The sequence below is a fragment of the Chanodichthys erythropterus genome, chromosome 16, assembly GCF_024489055.1.
Source record: "Chanodichthys erythropterus isolate Z2021 chromosome 16, ASM2448905v1, whole genome shotgun sequence".
Taxonomy (NCBI): domain Eukaryota; kingdom Metazoa; phylum Chordata; class Actinopteri; order Cypriniformes; family Xenocyprididae; genus Chanodichthys; species Chanodichthys erythropterus.
Genome location: NC_090236.1, coordinates 9610001 through 9635178, shown reverse-complemented (window position 1 = coordinate 9635178; position 25178 = coordinate 9610001). Strand labels below are relative to the sequence as shown.

General features: G+C 36.2%; 1 protein-coding gene across 1 annotated transcript in view; it reads right to left on the bottom strand.

Annotated features, from left to right (window-relative positions):
• Positions 1 to 93: 93 nt before the first annotated feature.
• Positions 94 to 25178, bottom strand: part of zcchc2 (zinc finger, CCHC domain containing 2) — a 26689-nt gene continuing 1604 nt past the window's right edge. The window contains exons 2-14 of the mRNA XM_067363500.1: positions 22708 to 22816; positions 22543 to 22613; positions 15256 to 15327; positions 12159 to 12259; positions 11159 to 11253; positions 10952 to 11035; positions 10803 to 10839; positions 9799 to 9883; positions 8252 to 8319; positions 7958 to 8049; positions 7726 to 7818; positions 5506 to 6555; positions 94 to 1690 (exon numbers count right to left, since the gene is read on the bottom strand). Coding sequence (XP_067219601.1) covers positions 1629 to 1690; positions 5506 to 6555; positions 7726 to 7818; positions 7958 to 8049; positions 8252 to 8319; positions 9799 to 9883; positions 10803 to 10839; positions 10952 to 11035; positions 11159 to 11253; positions 12159 to 12259; positions 15256 to 15327; positions 22543 to 22613; positions 22708 to 22816 — 2019 coding nt within the window. The 3' untranslated portion in view covers positions 94 to 1628. The remainder of the gene's footprint in view (positions 1691 to 5505; positions 6556 to 7725; positions 7819 to 7957; positions 8050 to 8251; positions 8320 to 9798; positions 9884 to 10802; positions 10840 to 10951; positions 11036 to 11158; positions 11254 to 12158; positions 12260 to 15255; positions 15328 to 22542; positions 22614 to 22707; positions 22817 to 25178) is intronic.

Genomic DNA, 25178 nt, shown 5'->3' with positions numbered 1-25178 from the left:
CTACCGTGTGTGATTTAACTATCCGCTGGCTTTTCCATGTCATGCATCTCTTGACAAGATTTCAAATCAAAAGCAACACAACAAAATGGGTTTTTGATATTTATTGCTAATATTTCTTGACATAAATGATCAATTTGCCAAAAAATGCAAATGTGATCAGATTAATTTGCCCTCTCAGTACAGATTAATCAACATTTACATATGAAATACAGTAAACGTAAACTCAGAGGCAGATATCAAACCTCATTCATACAGTACAGCTTCATAAATCTATAAAAAGTAACGAATACAGTCGACATGGTCTGAACCTCGAGTAGTTAACTCCCTTTCGAGTCTATTTACAGATTAGTAACAATTTACCAAACCAAACGAAAGCACATTTAAAAACCTGCAACACACGTCTTCTCCAGCGCATGTTACTAACCATAAATGTGCTAAAAACTCCTGGACAAGCATTGAAGGCCTTGAGCCCTTCATCAAAATCTCATGAAAATATCAAAATAAAATCCTTTCATGTATTTTCTCAATACAAACATGCCAAATCTGCTTTTCCTATATATATATATATAGTATATAAAAAAGAAAAAAAGTTAGGGCTGCTTTGGCAAAACTGCAACAATATTTCAGAAATACAACTTTGAAATTTTAAATATGTACTTTAAACACAAAGAATTAAGAGTTTTGAAATTATTTTCAACACACTTCCAGCTGCTGCTTGCATGGCAATAGGCACAAATGTTCGCCTTCACAATTCGCCGACAACTTTTTTTCAACACACAAGCAAGATACAATGGATGCTCAAAGCTGTCCTACATTAACAATAACTTTTCTTTCTTGGTTAGAGAGTAACTTGTGTCAAAATTACCTTTGAATTTCCTCGAACAGTGCTTTAGGCTTAGGATGAACATGTATGAAGGATTTTGTCTCCTGACATAAGTAACTGTGGCGCCATCTAGTGGTCAGAGCGTGTAAATGAGAGGCAGTACTGCAGATCTGGGTATTTCAGTGCATTTCATTTCAAACACCTGACTCACATTTTTCGGAGAACAACAGTTGTAGTGCATCACGTTCAGAAAGAGAACAGGGCAAACCAGCAGCGTATAATGTCATAAGAGCATCATCATAAGCCCTCAAAAACCTCCTCTCTGCTATCAGAAAGAGAACTCTCATCTTCAATAACAAAACAAGAACTTCCAAAATATGTTTACAATATTTTTTCTTGTCATCTTCTCTCGTGGCATGTATAAAAGCCTATAAAGTTTAATCCGTGTCAGAAATCAAAAGAAATACTGCACTACAGGACTCAAGTTTTGTTTTCTCATTAACTTCGCCAGACGCTGCTAATGAGAACCTCAGCTTGTATAAAATCCTTCTGACAACAATGAACTATTCTGGACCTAGAACAAAAATCCTCTTGCAATCCGCCCTACGTAAGCTATAACATTAAGATAATTTAATTTCTAAGAGAACCCATTAAGTTTAGCAACTTGTCTTGTCATCAGTGTCGTTTGCATTGGCTCTTTTAAAGCAAACCTCTCCAAACAAGGATGCTTATACAAACAGAACAAACTCCATCTAAAGGGTCTCTGGAATCGCTGGCTGGCAGGGCTTTGGTCCCCTGCTTGCTGTCAATCGGTTTTGTCGAGTGCTTCTGAGGAGCTTGGGGCAACATACTTCAGCCGGAAACCACCTGAAACATACGGAAATGTGTCAGTATGAGCGCTAAACGCAGAATAAAGCTGGAAACAAATATGTGGACAAAAAGCACAGATACCGTATGTAACTGATGCCCCCTTCACAGCAACACAAGAACATTTAAAAAGATTGTGCACCCAAATGAAAATTCAGTCATCATTTACTCGCCCATATGTTGTTCCAAATCTGTATGAAAGTCTTTCTTCTGTTCACAAAAGATGATATTTTGAAGAACGTTGGTTAAGACCAGACCATTGACGGCACCCGTTGACTTTCATAGTAGGAAAAAAATACTATGGAAGTCAACGGGTACCGTCATCTGTCTGGTTACAAACATTCTTCAAAATATCTTTTGTGTTCCACAGAAGAAAGAAACTCATAGAGGTTTGGAAAAACATGAGGGTGAGTAAATTATGACTGAATTTTCATTATTGGGTGAATTATCCCTTTAAATATATAAAACGGAGCCACACACATGCAATACACTGGTTTACTGCGTCACAAGGCATTTCCAAAAAATAAAAAAAAATAAAAAAATCGTTCACGTTCTACATTCAAATCTACTATGGCAAGCCACTTTAACATTTAATCCTTAAAATGTACTAGTATCTATTTTCATGCTATAGTGCTTTTTTTTTTTTTTTTTTAGATACTAGTATCTATTATATTAGATGCTAGTACTTTTTCATTAGCTACTAGAGCTTATTCTTTAGGTACTAGTACCTTTTTAAAAGATACTAGTACTTATTCATTAGAAACTAGTACTTACTTCAATAGTGACTACTAACTACTGTTAACACATTTCAAAATTTGTCATTTGCTTCTATGAGGATCTGTCATTCAGATATGAACTATTCAGTTTTGACTTGTATTCCAATTGTGACAAGTACATTTTTTTTATATACTAGTAGTGATTCATTAGGTACTAGTACTTTTTTTTGGATACTAGTACATATTATTAGATACTAGTACTTATTTATTAGATACACATACCTATTAAATAGATACTAATATTTATTACATACTAGTATTTATTCATTAGATACTAGTTCTTATATTTTTAGAAACTTATTGATTAGCTACTAGTATTTATTCAATAGATGCTAGTACACATTTTTATATACACACACTAGTACTTATTCCAATTGTTACTAGTAAAAAAAAAAAAAAAAATTAAAATACAATTTTAAATTGAACACTAAAGTGACTACACTCTAAAAAATGCTGGGTTTAAAACAACCCAAGTTGGGTTGAAAATGGACAAACCCAGCGATTGGGTTGTTTTAACCCAGCGTTAGGGTTAAATGTTTGCCCAACCTGCTGGGTAGTTTTATTTAACTCAACTATTGTTTAAAAATGACTGTATTGCTTAATTAAAATTAACCCAAAGTATGTTGGAAATGAACATTTATTAATGTTCAATGAATAATTATTAAACAATAAACATTTATTAAATTGCTTATTAATAAATGTATATTAATAAACTATTAAACTATTACATTTATATTAATAAAATATTAAAGCTTATTAATAAACATTCACCTTTTGTCTATTATTGTTGCCTCTAATTGCATCTGGTTTTTAATTTCCCAACTATTTTGGGTTCATTTTAAGCTAGCCATATAGCAATTTTTAAACAATAGTTGAGTTAAATAAAACTACCCAGCAGGTTGGGCAAACATTTAACCCAACCGCTGGGTTAAAACAACCCAATTGCTGGGTTTGTCCATTTTCAACCCAACTTGGGTTGTTTTTAACCCAGCATTTTTTAGAGTGTAGGCATAACATAAGAGGAGTAAAAAAGCAGTTGTGACTAGTACAATTACAAAAGATATTGATGTCTAATAAATAAGTAGTACTGCTACCTAATGAATAACTACTAGTATCTATTAGTACTAGTAATGAAAAGCATAGTATTTAATAAGTACTAGTATCTAATGAATACTTATATTAGTAGTATTTAAAAAAATACTAATTATTATTGGAATAATTACTAGTCAGAAGAATAAAACAGAATAACTACCAGTACCTATTCATTCGGAGATATCTTGAACCTCATAAGAAATTAGTGAAAATGTATTTGGAGATATCTTCAATCAAACAGATCATTACATAAACATGAGTACATCTCAACCGCCCAATCAGAGTTCACATGGTAATACAATATATTAACATAAACATACTGAATGAAGTAACTGGCTTCATATGTTAGCTTATCTTACTAATTTGTTAGCATGAAAACACAAGGAAAGATAAATGTTGAATATGTTTAATAAGACATTTTTTTTTTTTTTTTTTTTGATGTACAATATCATAAATACTTGACTGTTTGGATTTGATTATTGGCAGTTAATTAGATCCAGAAACCAGTTCATGCACTCTAGCCACAATACCCACAATACCCACCCAAACAACCATAATAACCACGACATCCAGCACAGGGGATTTTGGAGTTTCTGAATTTTTAGAGAGTATTTATAATTCCTTAAAATAAAAAATAATTAATATTTATCTGCATCTGAGATTGAGATGCATGTCAAAATAAGAGTGCTTCTCTCTGTAAAATAGGCCTACTCAAAATATGTTTCAGCTATTTGAAGATTAAAAAATATTACAGTGTGAATTTATATTTCTGAGTAAGGCCCTTTGATAATAAAAAAGGTTTACATTGCCCCTATAATGTTAAAATGCAACACACTAAGAATGATGTGTCTCTTAAATTTAATAGTCGTTCTTTCTATGAGACAGAAGATGGACTTATTGTTGTTAAAACTACTTCACTTGTACATTCACTGTTTTCTGCACCGTTTCTTAAGGGTCAGTGTCTCTAATACAGCAAATTCACCTGATGACAGTGGTGAATCACAGGTACAACAATGCTAATGAATGAACAATAACATCAAAGAAACATGAGAACTGCCAAACAATGAAACATAATTGCATAAAGAGGGAAAACAATAAATAAATAAAAATATAGGTGACTTATTTCTCTATACCTTTCACATTTAAAAATGAATGAATTCATCATATCATATTCTCTAGTGCCATTTCCTTATTTCTAATCTCTCTCTTATGTTGTTTATTCATTAATATTCTTTGCATTATTAGCATACTAAGCAGAAATGTAAATTTAAAAAGTACTAGTACCCATTACATTCAGGATATCTTTGGTCTAAAAAGTTACTAGTAACTAAAAAATAAGTACTAATTTTTCTTAAGTAAAGTATACCGAATAAATACCAGTACCTAATGTAATCAAAATAAGTACTAGTAGCATGAAAATAGATACTAGAAGGTTTTAAAGAATAAATGTAAAAATGGCTTGCCATAAATATGCTATACTCAAAAAACAAAAATTGATGCACCTCATGATGGAAATAACATCACATCATTTATTTCCATCAAGAGGTGCTTCGATTTTCGTCAAGATCATGTTGTCTTGACAATGCAAGAGGTGAGCACTCTGTAAAGTCTCCTCCAGCACATCCCAAAGACGTACACTGAATTTAAGATCTGGACTCAGAGGTGCAATTCATGTGTGAAAATGATTCTTCATAATTCTTTCACAATTTGAGCCTGATGAATCTAGGCTTTGTCATCCTGGAATATGGTCATGATACATATTACTACATCCTAAGTATTAGCTAAATTACTACATTTTTTGTTCAATATTCAACATTTTTAAAAGACCCAATCAGGTAATGGGGATGATGTGCAAAAACTGCAAATTGGAATGTGGAAAAAAGAAAAGAAATCAAATTCACATCTGTGTTTGCATACTTGTGTAGAGCATTGCTGCCATCATCGTACCTGTCAGCCCGGCGTCGATGGACGGTTGCTTGCAGTCTTGAGCGTAATGTCCACTCATGCCGCAGTTATAACAGGACACGTTGTTGGTCTTCTTCATGTTGGTTCCGCCAGACATCAGGCCGACTGGTGGAAAGACAGGTGGGTAAAAGCGACGGAAGGGGGGCATCTGAGGCAGGCTGTAGCCCGCCTGCGACGCCATCATGTGATCCGAGTGAGCGTGCAGAAATGCCGCAGGAGGACCGCTGTGGGCGTAGAAAGGCAGAGGCGTCCCGTTATTCTGATGACCCTGGGCAGGGAAACTGTTGCATAGAGACGGAGGGAGGTGGAAGAAGGTAGGAGGAGGCCCAAACAACTGACGGGCAGGTTGGGGCGGCAGGAAGTAGCTGGGTGTCTGGTGGGTGCCGTTGCCCCCACAGGTGCCACGGCAGCCGCAGGTGTTGCAGCCCCCCTGCTGCTGCTGCTGTGTCCCACAGGCCTGTGGGGTAACTGGCAGGCTGGAGCTGTTGATGTAGGACAAGGAATCGCTCTGAGCGGTGCTGTGTGTAACCGCAGGGGCCGGCAGGGGCCCCGGCCCCGGGGTGTGCGTGGGTACACTTGTGGGGCAAGGTCCCGGTACTTGGCTACTGGAGAGAGGGCAGGAACTGGAGCTGGAAGGGGCGCTGGCAGTAACCGAGGCCTTGGCGTTTGTTTTGATGGGATTGTTGGCGGGTTGTAGAGGACACTGGCTGGTCGAGAGGACGCTGAACGCCCCCAGCGGCGGCTGTTGCTGTGGTTGAACGCTGGCCGATGATGTTCCCGGGTCTCGGGCCAGTGGGATGGTGATGGTTATCTTACCCTGCCCGGTGTCCCTCTGGGTGGTGTTGTACTGCAGGGAGTAGGGGAGGCACGCGGTCAGCGCCAACTCCACAACTGAAGGCGGCGGCTGCTGAACATTCTGGGGCTCAGCAACTAATGGATTCACCATGGCAACTGCTTTCCCACCAACGCCTTTGGCGAGGGGAGTCTTTTCAGCTGGTTCCTGGGCCGAGTTATCCGAATGACTTTCGGTATCTGAATAGGCACATCATGTTTAAACATAATCAATTAAAAATGTCAATCATTGACAATAGATTAGAATTCTTACATCAAATGACTTCTTAGTGTATGTGATTAATCTAAAGCACAAGTTAAAATCACTAAATTAAAAAAACAAAAGCACAGACTAAAGGTTAACTGGTCAGAGGAACACACATTCACTCAATCTGACCTTAGTAATTATATTAGCCAACATTTGATTAGCCCATTACAATAGTCAATTTACAGTTAAAAGGCACATTTAATGTCCAACAAAAATATTTTAGCAAAATGTATATTTCAGTCAGAATTATTGCGCTTCTTCCGTTTGGAGCACATGCGTGCAGCGGCACTTGTTCATTGAAATCTGTGAAGTTTCGTTTGCATAAGGCTCGTCCACTCCTGACAGCACAATGTAAATATTTGCATGACTTTCTAACATTTACAGATGGAGAATATACTCGTTGTAAGTTATGTACTAAGGAAAATGCCATATTTCAAATACATTAAACAGCACAAGTATCTGTAAGAGCATCTGACGGGGCAAGCCACACTAAACTATATGCATTAACTATATCTTACCAGTTATTTTGAAGCCCTTAATATGAAGCATGGATACAAACTGGATTATGCACTTTCCCCACAGCAGCTCACTCTGCGTCCTCCGCTTGTAATATCAAACTACTGTATACTGATATAAACGGTATTGCCTCATCCTATACTGCCCAGCCCTAGCATGAGTATATTACAGATTTTATGGATGAAATCTCTCTTTAAAAACACATTCGGAACAACACATTTTGCATTCCTCCTCTTCTCTCGCTTACTTCCCAATCTAGAACCGGCATTGTATATTATGAATATTGCTGGCTCTTTGACAAATTGCTTTTGTTCCTCTTTTTTTGTAAGTCTTTTGGCTAAAATCATCTGCTGAATGCATAAATGTAGTGTAATGAAATGCAACAGCCGATTGCCTCGTGGGCAGTGCTCTGACATTTAGCGCAACTGAAACTCCGCCAACACGAATTCGACTCCCGGCTTGAGGCTTTTTGCCGATCCCGTTCCCCTCATTCCACCCCATGCTTTCCTGTCTGTTCTGTATACCGGCCTCTCCAATAAAGACATAAAAAGGCCCAAAACATAACTCGTATAAGAAACGTAACACACCTTGGTCCTCCAGGCTCTTCTGGTGAACAGGGCTAGATGGCACTGAGTTTGAGCTCTCTGATGATGTGTCCCCATACCGGTCCCTTCCTGTGTCTAGAAACCAAAGGATAGGAGAAAACGGAGTTGTAGGTCACTGTAAGGCAGTAGCAAATGTATGCGTGACAATGTATTTATAGATGCACAGATATTGCTAATTATCATTTTGTCATTTTTCTAGCCATGACACAAACACCTTTGCAAGATGCCTGGTTGATCATCAGTGTTGCAGAAGGTTTCTGGATCCCATTAGAACTCTTGACACCAGCGACTCGCCGGCCTCTATCCCTGAAAACATACAACAGCCATTACAAGAAGCACTCCTGCTGCATCAGTGAGTACAAAGAAACTGTCTTAAATTGTTTTGTTTTTTTGTGTACATTTCATTTCAAAATTTTGCCAGTTCAGATGTAAAAACTAGGCCAACATTACAATCTGCACCCATATAGAAGGAAATTCAACACAGTAGTGTATGTGTGTGTTTGTGTACCTTTTTCCAGCTGATCTTCCTTTGTTCTTCTGGCCAGCTGTGAAGATTCTTCTGTCACTGGTGCAGCTCTGCAGGGAGACAGAACGAGAGTGTGTGAGCATAACATATCTAAAAAAATTCGTGCATTACTTCAAATTGTTACAATGACTAACTGCATGTTATTTAATTTTTTTTAAATAGTATGCAAAATAGTTTTACGTGTAAACTGTGCAAGTATGCTACACTGTCATCACATTAGTTCATTAGGTTGCATGTTGAATTCAGTGAGTAGCACCCTGTCCTCGTGTCAAAAATAAAAATGGTTACTGCTACGGCTGCAAGATTTGGGGAGGAATTTTTTTTTTTTTTTTTTTTTTGCAATTTTACTGTTGAAAATGATGATTGTAATAAAAAAAAACAAAAAAAAACATGCAGGCTTGTTGTGCTTGTTTGTAGGGCACAAAATTGATTTGTGATTATATATATATATATATATATATATATATATATATATATATATATATATATATATATATATATATATATATATATATATATATATATATATATATATATATATATATATGAATATTGCTATAAACAACAATAATAATAATAATAATAATAATAATAATAATTTATCCTCTTTATTATTACTACTTAAAAAATGCTAAAAAAAAACTAAATAAGAAATATTATTCTTATAATGTCACTGTAAAAATAAAAACAGTGCAGTCAAACTAAAAGTTTGGAAGCAATTAATTTATATATATATATATATATATATATATATATATATATATATATATATATATATATATATATATATATATATATATATATATATATATATATATATATATATATATATATATATATATATATATATATATATATATATACATACACACTAATTAATTAATTAATTTAAAACACACACACACACACACACACACACACACACACACACACACACACACACACACACACACACACACACAGGTACATACTTCTGAAATATATACATGTATGTGTGTGTATTTATATATACATAATAAATATACACACACATATATTATGTAACACTAACTTTTATTTTGGATGCGATTAATCGCGATTACTCGCTTGACCACAAAAAAAAAAATCTATTAAATCAATTAAAAAATATTTTACATTACAACTGTAAATTCACAATAGAATTATGGTTGTCTTCATTTCTTAATTTTTTTCAGCATTAAACCTTTTTATTTTTTATTTATCAAGCAGCAATATTTACTGCATATTTTTAATTCCATGCAAAAACCTTTTGACAGTCCAATCAAACAGTGATTCAAGATTTTAAAGATTTGCTGGGGAATTACTTCCCAGTTCATTACTAACTTATGAAAATGGAACTTGACTACGCTGAATTGTAGAATTCAGTATTTCATTATAGACAGTATGCATTAAAAATTGCGCACTGTGTGCACTGTATACATACTGCAGAAGAACTATCAGCAGAATGCCATTCCCTGGATACCAAAGAGAGAGGATACCAATAGAGAGAGAAAAAAAAAATGTAGTGTCACCTGTTCCAATTCACTTTCTTTCTTCCAAACTCTCTCTCCATTCTGCTCACAGTTTCCTCTCCTCTGGCATTCAGAGCGCTGATTACTACAGGGAGAGGAAGACAGATTATGTGACGAGAGAAGGCCACAAACACAGGCTGCATCTGAAATCGCTTACTCTCGAGTAGGTACTTATTTTGAATAATTACCACTAAAAAGCATGCAGGATGAATTTGTGTAGTTTGAATGTAATCTAGATGTACTACATTTGCCACGTTGTCATTATAATGTGACCTACATAAATGCTTCATAAATGCTCTCCTGTTGCCTTATGGGATAGTAAAGTGTTTATCATATGGCACACTTCAGAATCTCGCTATAGTTTACTCTAAAATCAGGTCTTTCCAGTAAGGATTAGTAATCATACAGCGGCCCCAGAAGTATTTGGACATGTAAGACACATTTAATATATGAATGTCACTGAATTAAATAATAAAATATCAAACATTTCAGATATTAAGAAAAAAAAAAAAAAAGCACGCTTTACAAGCAAAACATTTCACAAGTTTGTTAGGTTTAAAATGATTAAATAACCGATACATTACCATTAAAAAAATGTGAGTTTTTTTTATTTTTAAAGAAGTCTCTTATGCTCATCAAGGTGGAATTCATTTGATTAAAAATACAGTAAAAAGAGAATATTGTGAAATATTATTACAATATTACAATTAAAATGACCTGATTTACATTTAAAAATGTAATTTATTCCTGTGATCATTACTCCAGTCTTCAGTGGAAATATTTCTTTTTATTATCAATGCTGAAAGCAGTTGTGCTGCTTAATATTTCTTTGGAAACTGTGATACTTTTTGTGTCATTATTATTTGACGAATAGAAAGACCAAAAGCATTTATTTGAAATAGAAATCTTTTGTAACATTATAAATGTCTTTACTGTCTCTTCTTTTGATCAGATTAACGCATTATTGCTGAATAAAAATATTAATTTGTTCAATGAAGGTTTACCTCAGTCCCGCAGCTCTGACACTGTAAGCCTCCACATCTGTAAAAGAGAAAAGACACGGATGAGGCTGTAGCAGTCAGTACAGCATTAGCACTTGTGACGGTATTGGCGTGTGTTTCTAGGGCAGATCTGACAGGTCTGTTTCTCTCACCCTCCTCTAGGCTGGAAGTCTCAGAGCAGTCCTCAGAGAAACCACGTTCAGGCTGATGGATTCTGGTCACGGGCGCACTGGTACCTGCAGAGAGGAGCAGATGGGCAACTATTACAAAGAAAGATCAGGTCAGGTGTAACAAAAAGCTTTGGTTATTTTTATCATTTAGTTAACATTCTCTTATTGGCCAGTCAGAAGGTTCCTCACAGTGGCTACATGGCAGTACAGAAGCATCAGACAGGAAGAACCTGGAAACGTCACATCTCTGAAGGACGTCCTGTGATAAAGACAGGAACTTCTCCCTGCAAATGAACAAGAGAGAGAGAGGTAAAGGTATTAAAACATACAATTTTTCTTGCTGGTACAGACGAGCACAATCTGTGACTGCATCTAAACTGTGCTACAGGAAGTAGAATCCCCTCTGGTCCTGACATCAGTGTTACTGACCTAAATACTGCCATGTGTTGTGGGACTTGAAAAGGACACTTTGTTTCATGTGACAAAAAAAGAAAGGAATTGAACACTGATTCCCTTTGACAATTTGATGACAAACTTATCGAAATCTTTCAATCTCTGAAGAATTTAAAACCATCTGCATACTGCTATATATTTTTTTTTAACATTTCTAGGCAGGAAGAGGGACTGTATAGGTTTAGGTTGGGTTAGGTTAGTTGTAGTATTCCTAACCATGTCTACCTCATGCTCACACTTTAAAACAAATAAAACGAATGCTCTTGTATTTTAAAATAGGGTGGCTATGCATGGCTAAATGTTGACTATAATGTGATTATAATGACAGCGAATAGTGCTTCAAATTGTACGATAACATGTACAAGCGTTTCGTTCTGGAAAAGATAGAAAGCCCAAGTGACTAAAAGCTGAGGAAAAGGAATGCAAAAGTAAGGATTTGCTGTCAAATCGATTAATCGCAATTAAATCATATCTAACATAAAAGTTTGTTTACATAATATATGTGTGTATATTTTTTTTTTTCATTTATATGACATATATAAAAATGTCATAATATATTATATATATATATTATATATATATATAAAACAAGTTTGTGTTTACATAATATATGTTTATGTTAGATGTGATTAATCGCGATAAATCGATTTGACAGCACTAGGAGTGACGCAATGTAACATGTTCCAATTAAAAGTAATGTTCCCCAACATTCACTCAACACTAAAATGAGAATCACCTGAGGTTTCTCTCCAGTTCTCTGGATTCACATTGATCTCCACGACTCAGTAATCTGACGATGCCCTTCTCAAAGCCGTCAGGGCTCTGCTCCTTAGGAAGCTAGAGACACAGAGGGATTGTTTAAGGGATTATTTGACCTCACATTGCACAGTTTACATTGTCTATAGCTAAACTGGTGACAAAATGCCAATAAAGCATACTAAACTGAAAGATAAGGTGAGGCTGTTTGGAATGGCATACTACCATACTGTGCATAAGGGCTGCACGATATACATTGCGATATGAAAAAAATAAATAAATAAATAAATAAAAATAAAATAAAATTACCAGATGACTTGAATAGCTCAATTTGGAAAGAATTAATCATTCTAGGTTGATTGGGGTGATTTTGTAGGTGAGTAAATACACACAGAAAATAATGAGTACAGATAAATTTAATAGAACAAAGATAAAAAAATACAAATAAAAAGTGCTTTATATTTTTCAGGTGAGTCTAAGAGTATTCAGGTACAGAAATTGAATAATCAAATGTAAAAATAACACTGCACAGTCTTCACTGTATAAATGAAATATAATTAACCTGTGTCAAAACTACAAAAGTGATTTTTCTTTTTTTCTTTTGTCGTTTGATTAACATTCATGACACAGCAAGCAGCAGGAATATTAGGCTGCTGTCACTTTAAGACCGAATGCACGGATCCAAAATACTGTTACACATCCGGTTTTCTTTCTCAATCGTTTAGTTCACCTAAGATATAAGCAACTGTGTTAATGAAGATACTCAATGTTTTACGTGCATTTTGACAATTTTTTTGCATGTATGTGTTTGTTCAGGCGCAAACAGGTGCAGAAGAGAACGCCATTCGGTGTTCACGTGCATCTGCGTGGCTCTGTGTGTGTGTGTGTGTGTGTGCGCACAGAAAACAACCGCATATTCAGAATTGAGTTCTCTTTCGCAACTTTGTGTGCTCAAATGGTTTAAAATCACTCGAATGTTTACACTGAAAGGACCTAAAACACGTTCAAATGATAAACTTTTGAATAGGGTATATGACAAACATCACCTGACCAAACCGGAAAACTGGTCTCATTGCATCCGCTTGTCAGAGAAAGTGTTAACAGCAGTATGAAATGACGGAATATCTATGGACTTTTAAGGTAATCAGCAAAACTACCTAGTTCACATTGTAATAAGTGTTTTATTTTATTAAATATCTAAATGTTAGTGTGAAGAAGAAAAACGACAATTCTTTTAAATATCAATCTGCATATGCAGGGGACATCATTTATGCTCACCTTTGCTTGCTTCTTTTAAGTTATCTTGAATAAAACAGCACATTTTTTCATAAAGCACATACAAAGACCTAAACCGCAAGCGATCTGATCGGTTTTACAGAATACGGAAGAATCACGTGCGTTTTGAACCATAGTGTCTGGTCCATACGGAATAACGTGATGCGACTATCACGGATGCGCACATCGCAATTTCAATGCTCAAATGATAGATCATGCAGCCCTACTGTGCATACTACATTTGCAGTTTGCAAAATGAATACCTTGTGGTGCTCAGAATTATTGGCACCCTTGGTAAATATGATCAAAGATGGCTGTAAAAATAAATCTGCATTGTTTATCCTTTTGATCTTTAATTCATAAACTTAGCAAAAATCTAACCTTTCATAGAAGAAAAAGAATTGAAAGTGGGGGAAAAGTCAAATTATGAAATAAATTCAGGGTTCAGGTCAGGGAACTGGGAAGACCATGGCAGAAGCTTCATTTTGTGCTCAGTGACACATTTTTGTGTTTGTTTTGGATCATTGTCCTGATGGAAGATCCAACCATGGCTCATTATAGGATTTCTAGCAGAAGCGGTCAGGTTTTTTCATTTTTATCTGTTGGTATTTGATAGAATCCATGATACCATATATCTGAACAAGATAAAAAACAAGAAACAAGAAAAATAGGCCCACAACATTAAAGATCCAGCAGTATATTTAACCGTAGGCATGGTGTACTTTTTATCCATGTGTGAACCAAACCCATCTGGTGGGTTTGCTGCCAAAAAGCTATTTTTTTAGTTTCATCTGACCATAGAAGCCGGTCCCATTTGAAGTTACAATCATGTCTGACAACTTAATATACTGGAGATTGTTTCTGGATGAGAGCAGGGGATTTTTCTTGAAACCCTCCCAAACAACTTGTGGGGATGTAGGTGCTGTTTGATCAATTTTTTAGGCTTTCTGAGACTCAAGACTCAACTAATTTCTGCAATTCTCCAGCTGTGATCCTTGGACAGTCTTTGTCCACTCAAACTTTCCTCCTCACTATGCAATAGGACAATTTAGACACACGTCCTCTTCCAGGCAGATTTGTAACATCTTTAGTTAATTGGAACTTCTTAATTATTGCCCTGATAGTGGAAATGGGGATTTTCAATGCTTTAGCTATTTTCTTACAGCTACTTTCTATATTGTAAAGCTTAGCAATATTTTGCTGCACATCAGAACTATATTCTTTGGTTTTACTCATTGTGATGAATGATTAAGGGAATTTGGCCTCTGTGTTTCCTCATGTTTATACTCCTGTGGAACAGAAAGTCATGGCTGGACAATTTCATGCTTATGATCACCCTGGTGTGCTAAAAAAATGACTGGGAATATACTTCAGAGATATTTTACTCATAAACAATTCTAGGGGTGCCAATAATTATGGCTAACATGTTTTGGAGAAAAACATTATTTCATAATGTGATTTTCCCCCACTTTCAATTATTTTCCTTCAATGAAATGTTAGATTTTTACTCATTTTATTAATTAAAGATCAAAAGGATAAACAATGCAGATTTATTTTTACAGTCAATCTTTGATCATATTTACCAAGGGTGCCAATAATTCTGACCACCACTGTATGCGGAACGGTAGTATTCCATTTCGAACAGAGCCAGAGAGAGGGAAATAGAAACAGAAACAGATGGATGTCCATTGCTGGTCTGGCCAGGTGGCATCTTGCCCAACTGGTGGGCACACTGGCATGTGCGACAGATCCACGTGACTAAACGAATACAAAAGCACCAAAGCTTTTGTCTCTTTGCTCACCTTTAATAGAAAATCCTCCAACTCACGATGAGTTTTGGTGACAGCAGTAGATGAAGAGTCTGACCATTTCACCTGCAACAGAAGAGAAGCTCTGTGAGAATTGACCAGTGTTGCTGTCATCAGTCTGAACATAATGGATCTTTTTCTTGGACTCCCCAAAGCTCATCATATTTCACTCAGACATGACTAACTGTGCTTGTCCATTTGCCACAGATGCCTTAACATGGATTTCTTCACATTGTCCTCGGTCAAATATTCCAATACTTTGGGTTCCAGAAATGACATTATAGCAAGAGAAGAACATTTGAGCTCTTAGACTATTAGCTCATTTTCAAAGCTTACGGTGTGTTGGGCAAATAAAATATTCCAATGGAATCTCCCATTGAAATATGGGCATACCTGAAATACTTAAACCAGCCCAAATAAAGACAATGACATCAGCATGGGGCATATGCCCAGAATCTGTTCCTGCCAAACTGGGTCACTGCACTTTTTTAAGCTTTAGCATTTCAACCGGTAGCGTTCAATTTGTTTAAAGGAATTCAAAAAGGCTTCAGCTCATGAAAAAGTTTTGTAGAAAAGAAATCAAAGTCTAGGTGCTAAACTAAAAATAACATATAAACATGCATAACTAACATACTTTAACCTACACTAAGGTAAAAAAGTTTGGGGACAGTAAAGATTTTTTTTTATTCAGTAAGGATGCATTAAATTGATAAAAAACTGACAGTAAAAGACATCTATAATGTTACAAAAGATTATTTATAATATACTATATAGTAATATATAATATTTTTCAATTGTAGTCTTTTAAACAGGCATCTGAAATAAACTAAGTGCAATGTAGTGTTGTCAAAAATATAGATTTTTTGATACATACTGTTACTGAAATATCTGAAATGCTTCCAATACTCATTTTCTGCAGAATGCATACACAACACCAGCTACGCTTACTCTCTCTTATCTCTCTGACAGCGAGTTAACACAAACCCGCCTCCCCTCACTCATTTCATTTGCTCTGGATGAATATTGTTGGTGTTACAGGGGGCTCAAATTTTTGCATGGGATTGTGCGTACTGCGCATAATTTTACTCATTCCCACAGACATTGTGCTCACGCCCAAAGTGCCTCTCAGTATTAAACTGAGTTCTTTTTCATTGCTTATTGCACTTTAACAGTCAAATACACACAAAATAATGTCAAAAATGCCGGTCTTGGTGAGTATTCATGTGTAAACAGTCAGTTACGTTTTAAGTGAATGTAAACAGTTGAGAAAGAAAACGCATGTGTAACAGTATAATGGATCCTTGTGTCAGGTCTTAAAGTGACAGCAGCCTAATATACCTGCTGCCAAATTATGAGATAATATTAAAAATATCTATATTGCAGTTTTTCCCTATGGAATCAATGTCAAAATTGTGACCAGTGAAAATGGTGAGTGGCTAGTAAAACCACTAGCCACAGTGGCTGGTGAGTAAAAAAGTTAATGTCAAGCCCTGTATACGTGTCTGTCCGTGTATATATCTCATTAACTGCAAAAACCATGAGTCTCTTAAGCCATTTTATGTTTGTGGATTTACAGAAGAGAGGAATGGTTTTCACTGTAAAGTATAGAATTACACAATACACCTCCAAATAAATTACAGCCGTTGTGAAAGTTCTGGCAGATATCCACTCAAAAAGACTCAATTAGATGATGTCTGTAATTGGGGCAATTCCTCTATCTCAAATAACAGAGAAAGTGTTGAAGTGTTTATCTGTAACTTCAAACCAGCTCTTTCAACACCCGGGTAGCCAATCGCACTGAGTAAATATTTTAGCTTTAACAAGGGCTGGCACGCTGTTTCATCTGCTTCTCCAGTGAATACTGATGTCTAAATCGTAGGGTTTGGCGAGACACAGGTGGTCAGGGTTCAGTGGTAAGCCTGGGAAAGGGTGGAGAATCCGTCTTCTAGTGATGCATGGGGATTTCTGATTGGGATGCAACTCACATTAAGTTGGAATACAAGACGGACAGAGAAAAGGTAGTGGCACGAATTTGGGGGAGAACACATAATACTTTCCTTTCCCTTCAATTCTTGTTTTGATTAGAATGGATGAGGTGAACTCATCCTGGAATGGATTGGAACAACACCACGTACTAACCAGGACTGACAGTGCACAAATCACAGCGTCTAATGTTTTTATGTTCACACTGAAAATAAAAAAATTTCACGTTGAATAATGTGAAGTAGCATTCATTTATGCCGTTTATGATGATAACGAACAAAAGTGACAGTGATTGTGATTTTAAACACTCTGTCAGCACTGTTTTCTATCTTAATATATCCTGGGGAGAGTAGAGCAAAAGATGTCCTCACGGGTGTCCTCAATACGTCTCCTTCCCACTTCAGCCTCCAAAAAACCTTTAGGTTACGAAAACTGAACAAGAGCACAACAGACAGGCTGTTATGGAAATTCTGTTTATTTGTAGATTTTTTTTGTCACTGAACATTTAGCTCCTGAAAAATAATAGTTGTATATTGCCGAACCAACAGTCAAGTAATGTTTTATTTACTTGTCAAAGACAATTTCACTCGCACACTGTCTGTAACTTTTAGGCAGGCAGTTCCGCATGACCTTTTATAAGACCTGATTAATAGTGAAATTGTCAAAGCCATTTTAAAAAGTGGAACTAGTTTTAACTTTACATGCATCCTAAAAACACAACACTCAAAAAAACAGAATAGGGCTTTTCACACTGCGCTTAACCCTGGGTTATCTTCGTTCTAAACACTGCTTTTAACCCTAGGTAAAGGAACATTTCACACTTGTAATCTAGCTTTTGTGGCGTTAATCCTATACTGCGGTGCCAAACGTTTGTTTATGAATACCCAGGATTAATTGTTAACTCTGGGTAAATTATGAGCAGTGAAAAGGGAAGTAAGATAACCCAGGATCACCCAGGGTTTAGAATGACCCAGGGTTAACTATTTCAAGTGTGAAATGCCCTAATGAGTCATAACGCAACGGCTAAAGATGCCAGTCTTAATGAGTATGGCTGTAGCAGCAGTTCTAACGCCTTAAAACCAGTCAATCGATGCTGGATAATAACTTGCTCGATGTCTGATATGATTTTTCTTTTCCAAGCTCTTATTTTCCATCTTTTCTCCTCCAGTCACCTTTGAACGGTCCATGGACAAATTCAAGCGCTTAATTTTTTTCTCATTAAATACGGTTTCACCTGGTATTAAGATGCGTTTTGGTCGATCGGATCACAAGTAGACGAGGGAGACACATACCCGTTTACACATGGTATTTCAATCGGTTTCTTTTGTCCACTTTCGACCACTTCTGTCCTGATTTCTTCGAGGGGAGGGTCTATGGGCGGGTAAATGTATGGGCTTTTTTCAAATCTTTCAATCTAATGGACAAAATAAGCTCTCGCAATTTACATATACACGCACCGACCATGCCAAACTAAGTGAGTGCATGTAAGAAATCATGGTAAGAGAACATTGTGCTTGGTACATTTTTTTGTTTTCAAACCAAACTTGGATCTTCAGCCAACAAAGCTTAAATCCCATCTGGCTAGAGCGCTTCCCACTTGTTTACGCAATAGGTCAGGAGGTGGAGAGCAGGTGGTCTTTTGTGGCTGTTCGAACACATTCAACCACATTCAGCAATGAGAATACTTTTTGTGTGTCAAAAAAAAATAAAAAAAAATAAAAACGACTTTTCAACAATATCTAGTGATGGGCGATTTCTAAACACTGCTTCGAATCAGTGGTTCAGATCGCCAAAGTCACGTTATTCCAGCAGTTTGACACGTGATCCGAAACAAAAGATTCAAAGCAGTGTTTTGAAATCGGCCGTCACTAGATATTGTTGAAAAGTCGTTATTTTGTTTTTTTGGCGGACAAAAAGTATTATCGTCGCTTTATAATATCAAAGTAGAACCACTGTAGTCACATGAACCATTTTAAATATGTTTTAGTACCTTTCTGGACATTTGAAAATGTAAATTAACTTGCTGTCTATGGAAGCCTCACTGAGCCATCGAATTATATCAAAAATATCTTAATTTGTGTTCCAAAGATGAACAAAGGTCTTACGGGTGTAGAACGACATGAGGGTGAGTAATAAATTACATTTTCATTTTTTGGTGAACTAACCCTTTAATACCATGTGTAAATAAGGCCAAAGTACAATAGGTGGTGAATTTATATTCAAACAAAACAAAAAAAGAAAAAATGCAAAAAGAAAAATTACTCATTCGTCATTTATGTCAGACACATTGTGGGATGATTATTGTTTCCTCAGTTTCATGTTTTGCTTGGTACACTACAATGCCTTTCAAAGGGTACTTATCGTAGCATGACCCAGGTTTTGTGATAAAACTGTATTGCAGGATTCCAGGGCAGTTTTCACCCCTGAAAATTACACGATACATTAAGCAAAGGAAACGAAAAGCATTTCTCTCAGTCAGGCCTCTCTCTCTTTCTCTCCCCGACTGTTTTGGCACTGGTCCATACTCTCACTGTGAGCCGAGCCAAAGCCTCTTTGGTAAGGCTGTCAACTCTGTATCAACAACCGGATGTTTACAGCTCAGGCTTTGCATGTTCCCTCACTTGTCCCAGAGAGACAGGAATCTCATGTACATAGCTGAGAGCGTAGCTCGGCCTTCAGGACATGTCTGGAGCCATAGAGGCTGAGTGTATGCTCATTTAAGGCCTTTTTATCACCATGAATAATGCAAAGCGTCTATGCAAATCTAAAACAACAGCTTCTACAAAGACATTAACTGTGATTAACTGTGAATTGATTCACACTCCACCTACACTACATCAATGTTCTTTTTAACCAACCACATAAGCACAAATACAACAAATTGTTTTAAAGTCAAACTTTACTGCGTATTTCCGAGTGGAACATGAAATTCAATGAGGAAAAAAAAAAAAAATGTAGTGTAGGTTTTTATCCATCGGGAATTGACTAAATCGTGAAATGTGGGTGTTAACATACCAGAATGCAGTCAGGCGGTTTCTTATTGGAAAAACGTGCAAAATAACACCAAGAAATGAAATGAAGAAATGAAAAAATTCTGTCATCATTTACTCACCCTTATGTTGTTCCAAACCTGTATGAATTTCTTTCTTCTGCTGAACACAAAAGAATATATTTTAAAGAATATTGGTAACCAGACAGTTGACGGTAGCCATTGACTTCCATAGTGTTTTTTTTCCTACTATGGAAGTCAATGGCTACCGTCAACGTCAACCGTTATTCTTTAAAATATCTTCTTATGTGTTCAACGGAAGAAAGAAATTCATACAGGTTTGGAACAACATAAGGGTGAGTAAATGATGACAGAATTTTCATTTTTGGGCGAACTATCCCTTTAAGAACCTAAATGGTGTCCATTTTGATTTCATGTTGAATCTAATCTTTTCCGTAGCAATCTAAGCCCACTCCATATAGCTGTATAATATCAAATACATCAAATTTTAAAGATGCACCAGTATTAAAATTCTTGCAGATATAGAGATGAGCTAATAATCATTTTCATTGTGTGGCCAAAAGGAAATGTATTTTAAAAATTATTAAAACTATTATATTTAGCAATGATTATGCTGGAAATAAATCTGCCAACAGGGTTGTTTTTGTTTTTTTTCACAATATGAGAAATTTAATTTCACAAATCAATATATTACAATATAGTTAAAAAAAAAATGTTTTCCAGTAGGTTATTTACCAGAAATTGAATAATCAAAAACACTGCATAGTCCTTACTGTATTATTAAATATAAATTATTTTTTATTAAAGATATAAAAGTTATTCAGTCAAGAGCAGTGAGTGATTTTCTTAGTCTTTTGTTGTTTATTGTTAACATAAATGACACAGATAGCAGCAGGTATTTTAGGCTGCCGTTACCTTAAAGGGGTCCTTGATTATGATTTCACTTTTTTTAACTTAAGTTAGTGTGTAATGTTGCTGTTTGAGCATAAACAACATCTGCAAAGTTACGACGCTAAAAGATCAATGCATTTACAGAAATCACTTTTTAAGGACTACAACAAACATCTGGTAGGGATTACAACAAGCTTCTTCCCGAGTTGGGGACATCAAAAACCCCAAAATTTACATAAACCTTGTCTCCGAGAATACACAACAAAGGGGATGAGGCCATGTTGGGCTGCTTTAGAGAAGAGGAAGAGTTGGATGTGCACAAAAGATTAACATGACTCCGGTTTGAACAATGTAAGGTTGAACACCGTTACATTTTGGCTGCGTGAGATTCTCCAGCTTTGTTGTTGTTGAGCAACCGAAGCGTGAGCTGTTAAAGCTCCACCCCAGCAGCTCATTTGCCTTTAAAGGGACACACAAAAACAGCATGTTTTTATTCACACCCAAATAGGGGCAAATTTCACAGGCTATAATAAATGATCTGTGGGGGATTTTGAGCTGAAACTTCACAGACTCATTCTGGGGACACCAGAGACTTACATTACATCTTGTAAAAGGGGAATTATAGGTCCACTTTAAGACCAAGTGCATGGATCCAATAAACTGATCCACATATGGTTTTCACCCAACTATTTACGTTCATTTAAGACAAAACTGACTGTAGTTTGTGAAAACTCCACATTATGAGCATTTTGACAATTGTGTGTGCATTTGACCATTTAAGCACAATAATCTGTGAAAAAGAACTGAATTTGGGAAAAAGCACTGAGGAAGCCACGGGAGCTGATATTCAGATATGGTAATAGGAGTCTAATTTCTGACACGCACTTTTAATTGTAGACCACTGACCACTCACAACAGATTGGGCCATCTGGCCAATCAGAGCAGAGAAGGTTCTTGGAAAGGACGGGTTTAGAAAGACTGAATCCTTTATTGAATCGTTTAGACACGGTGAAAAAACATATGCTGAAAATGTATATTGTGAGAAAAACAAAGTATTTTTTGACCTTGGATGCATGTAAAACTTTTGTAGAAGACCCCCAAAAACAAAATTAGGAACTTTTAAAATAGCATAAGTGGGGCACTTTAAATAAGAATTTAATTTAAATCATTAATATAGTCATTCGAATTCTGTGGAAATCTGTAGATTCTGTGCAGATCAACCAACATTTCTTTTCTTGCTTTCTTAGGAGACTCTTTCGTACCGTTATGACAGCTATGGGCACATATCATTCTAAATCATTTCCCACAACTGTGAAAATCCTGGAGCTGTCTAAGCTTCTTTTAGATGAAACGTCAGCATTGAAACTCAGATGTCTCTGAGGGGTTTTTGAACTTACCTCGAAACTGTACTGCCTGCCTTCTCCTCCCATGGAAACCTCCTTCAGAATGATCTTCTCAATGTGCACCACTGCAACATCAAAGAACATCATCATTACAGTGCTGCAAATATGGCTTTTTTTTCTCTGTGCTGACAGGGTTTTCAACATGCGAAGGTGAGATACCTTCCCTCGGCGACGTGCTGCTGAGGTGTGGATTGGAGTTGCTGCAAAGAGTCCAGTCTACATCATTCTCCCGGTGTTGACAGAGGAACCCCGGTCTGGAAAACTGGCTCTGTGACAGACAAAGAAAAATAAGTTATTAAAAAGGTGCATAAACACATCAATTTCCAACATCACACTTTCTGAAAAGGAAAATAGACGCACTTGAAGTTTATAATTATGAATTCATATACACTGTGGGTTTTTGTCTTTTCCACACTAAAAGCAAAAATGTGACGTTAAAGAAGTCCTTGATTATGATTTCACTTTTTTTTTACTTTAGTTAGTGTGTAATGTTTGCTGTTTGAGCATAAACCACATCTGCAAAGTTATGATGCTCAATGGTCAATGCAAAGGGAGATATTTTCTTTTACAAAATTAATTTAAGGACTACAACAAACAGCTGGTAGGGACAACAACGAGCTTCTTCCTGGATTGGTGACATCACTAACCCTACAATTTACATAAACCCTGCCTCCAAAAACATGCAAAAAAGGGGTTGAGGCCATGTTGGGCTGCTTTAGAGAAGAGGAAGAGTTGTTGTAGTAGAGTGTTGTTAACATGCTGTCATTTTACGCTGGACTGCTTCACAAACGAGGGTCAATTCAACGCTGGATTTAAACAAAAGATGAACATGACGACACATGCTAGTCGATGAGCTGAATCAACTACACAGCAACTACATACATTTATCCACTAACCATCCAGTGTCATTGTAAAAATTTTAACTTTTTCCTGAGTCTCTCCATCAGTGTCGACTCCGGTTTGAACAATGTAAGGCTGAACACCGTTACTGACAATTCTCATTTTGGCTGTGTGAGATTCTCCAGCTTTGTTGTTGTTGAGCAACCAAAGCGTGAGCTGATAAAGCTCCGCCCTCTTCTGGAAAGGAGGCTGGGACCAGCAGCTCATTTGTATTTAAAGGGACACACACAAAAACGGTGTGTATTTACTCACTCCCAAATGGAGGCAAATTTGACAAGCTATAATAAATATGTGGGGTATTTTTCATCATGTAAACGGGGCATTATAAGTCCCCTTTAAATCAACAAAACTACAGCCATATTTGAAGCTTAATATACAGCTACGTGAAGAAACCAACAAAAACATTTTGTCTAAGGTGACAAGACTCAGGTGCATTCACTCGTCTTCACGCTCATTGTCGTTGCTATAGGTCTCCTAAAATTGCCTACTTTATCATGTCAGAGCAGGTTAGAATAAGGTATATATACATACAGCCATCTAACAATAGCCTATTATTTTTAAGTAGTTGATGACTGATATGATTTTTTTAAATGGACAATACCTATCTAGTAGACAGCAGAATGTCCATTATAACATCAATAAATGTGGGGCGTCAATCAAAGCATTGCATCTGAGGCGCAACACTTACACAATCAAACCAAATCAAAGCCTTTCACATTCAGTCATTCAAAATGTGTCAATTAATTTGGATTGAACCAAGTGATCCCTCGTTTCCTATTATTTTATAGCAATTGAGCATAATGCCACAGCTTACATGTCTACGACTCATCACCATCATTTAAACCATTAACATCATTCTCGACTTGACATCGACAACAAACAACAGACATTCATAAACAGACAGAGAGAGAATGTTGTTTTTGGAGACCCGATTCAGTCTAATGAGTGCGGATGTCCCATGCGATGAAAAATCCCACACATGGCCTCATTTACGAAATGCAAAGCCCACAATAAAGTCATTCACATAGAGATCAAAGGAGATCAGGGAGGATAGCATTGGACACACTTGACCCACAAGACTATAAGATGGAGGAATTTAGCAAAGCAAATGTCCCATCATGTGGTTGTATTGCATTAAAGGGTTTGTTTATTTGAGATGGCACATTCCATATTCCTATTAAGATGGAATATGGAATGTGCTATAATTTGCTAACACGTAACTTACATTAGATAACCAGGCATGTACTTATAAAAATAAAAAAAAGAAATGTTTCTGTGTAAAATTAAATATTTTTAATTTCATGTTGGTGAATATATTTGATCACAGTAATTGCCAGGATTTTTCCTGTCAGTGACTCAACATACGTTGACAGCTGCCAATCATCTGACATGAGCACATGAATCCTGCTGATGTCTGATACACCTCTGGCTGTCCCGTCAAAAATGAATTACCAAATAAATAAAGGAACGAGTATCTGAAAACAATCAGAGGGATTTTTCTTACAAAATTTCATCATAACTAAACAAAACTGACTCTTTTAGGAACTCATAGTTTTATTATGGTTCCCAACAAGACAAGAAAAGGAACCTGCAGGACATAAAATGGAATCCAAATAATATCTGAGTAGGGGTAAAATCCTTCAGGAACCATGCGATTCCTTTAACTGCCCAACAGTAAAACCTTTAGAACTTTAATAAACATTATCCAATGAGACTCTAAAAATTAAATA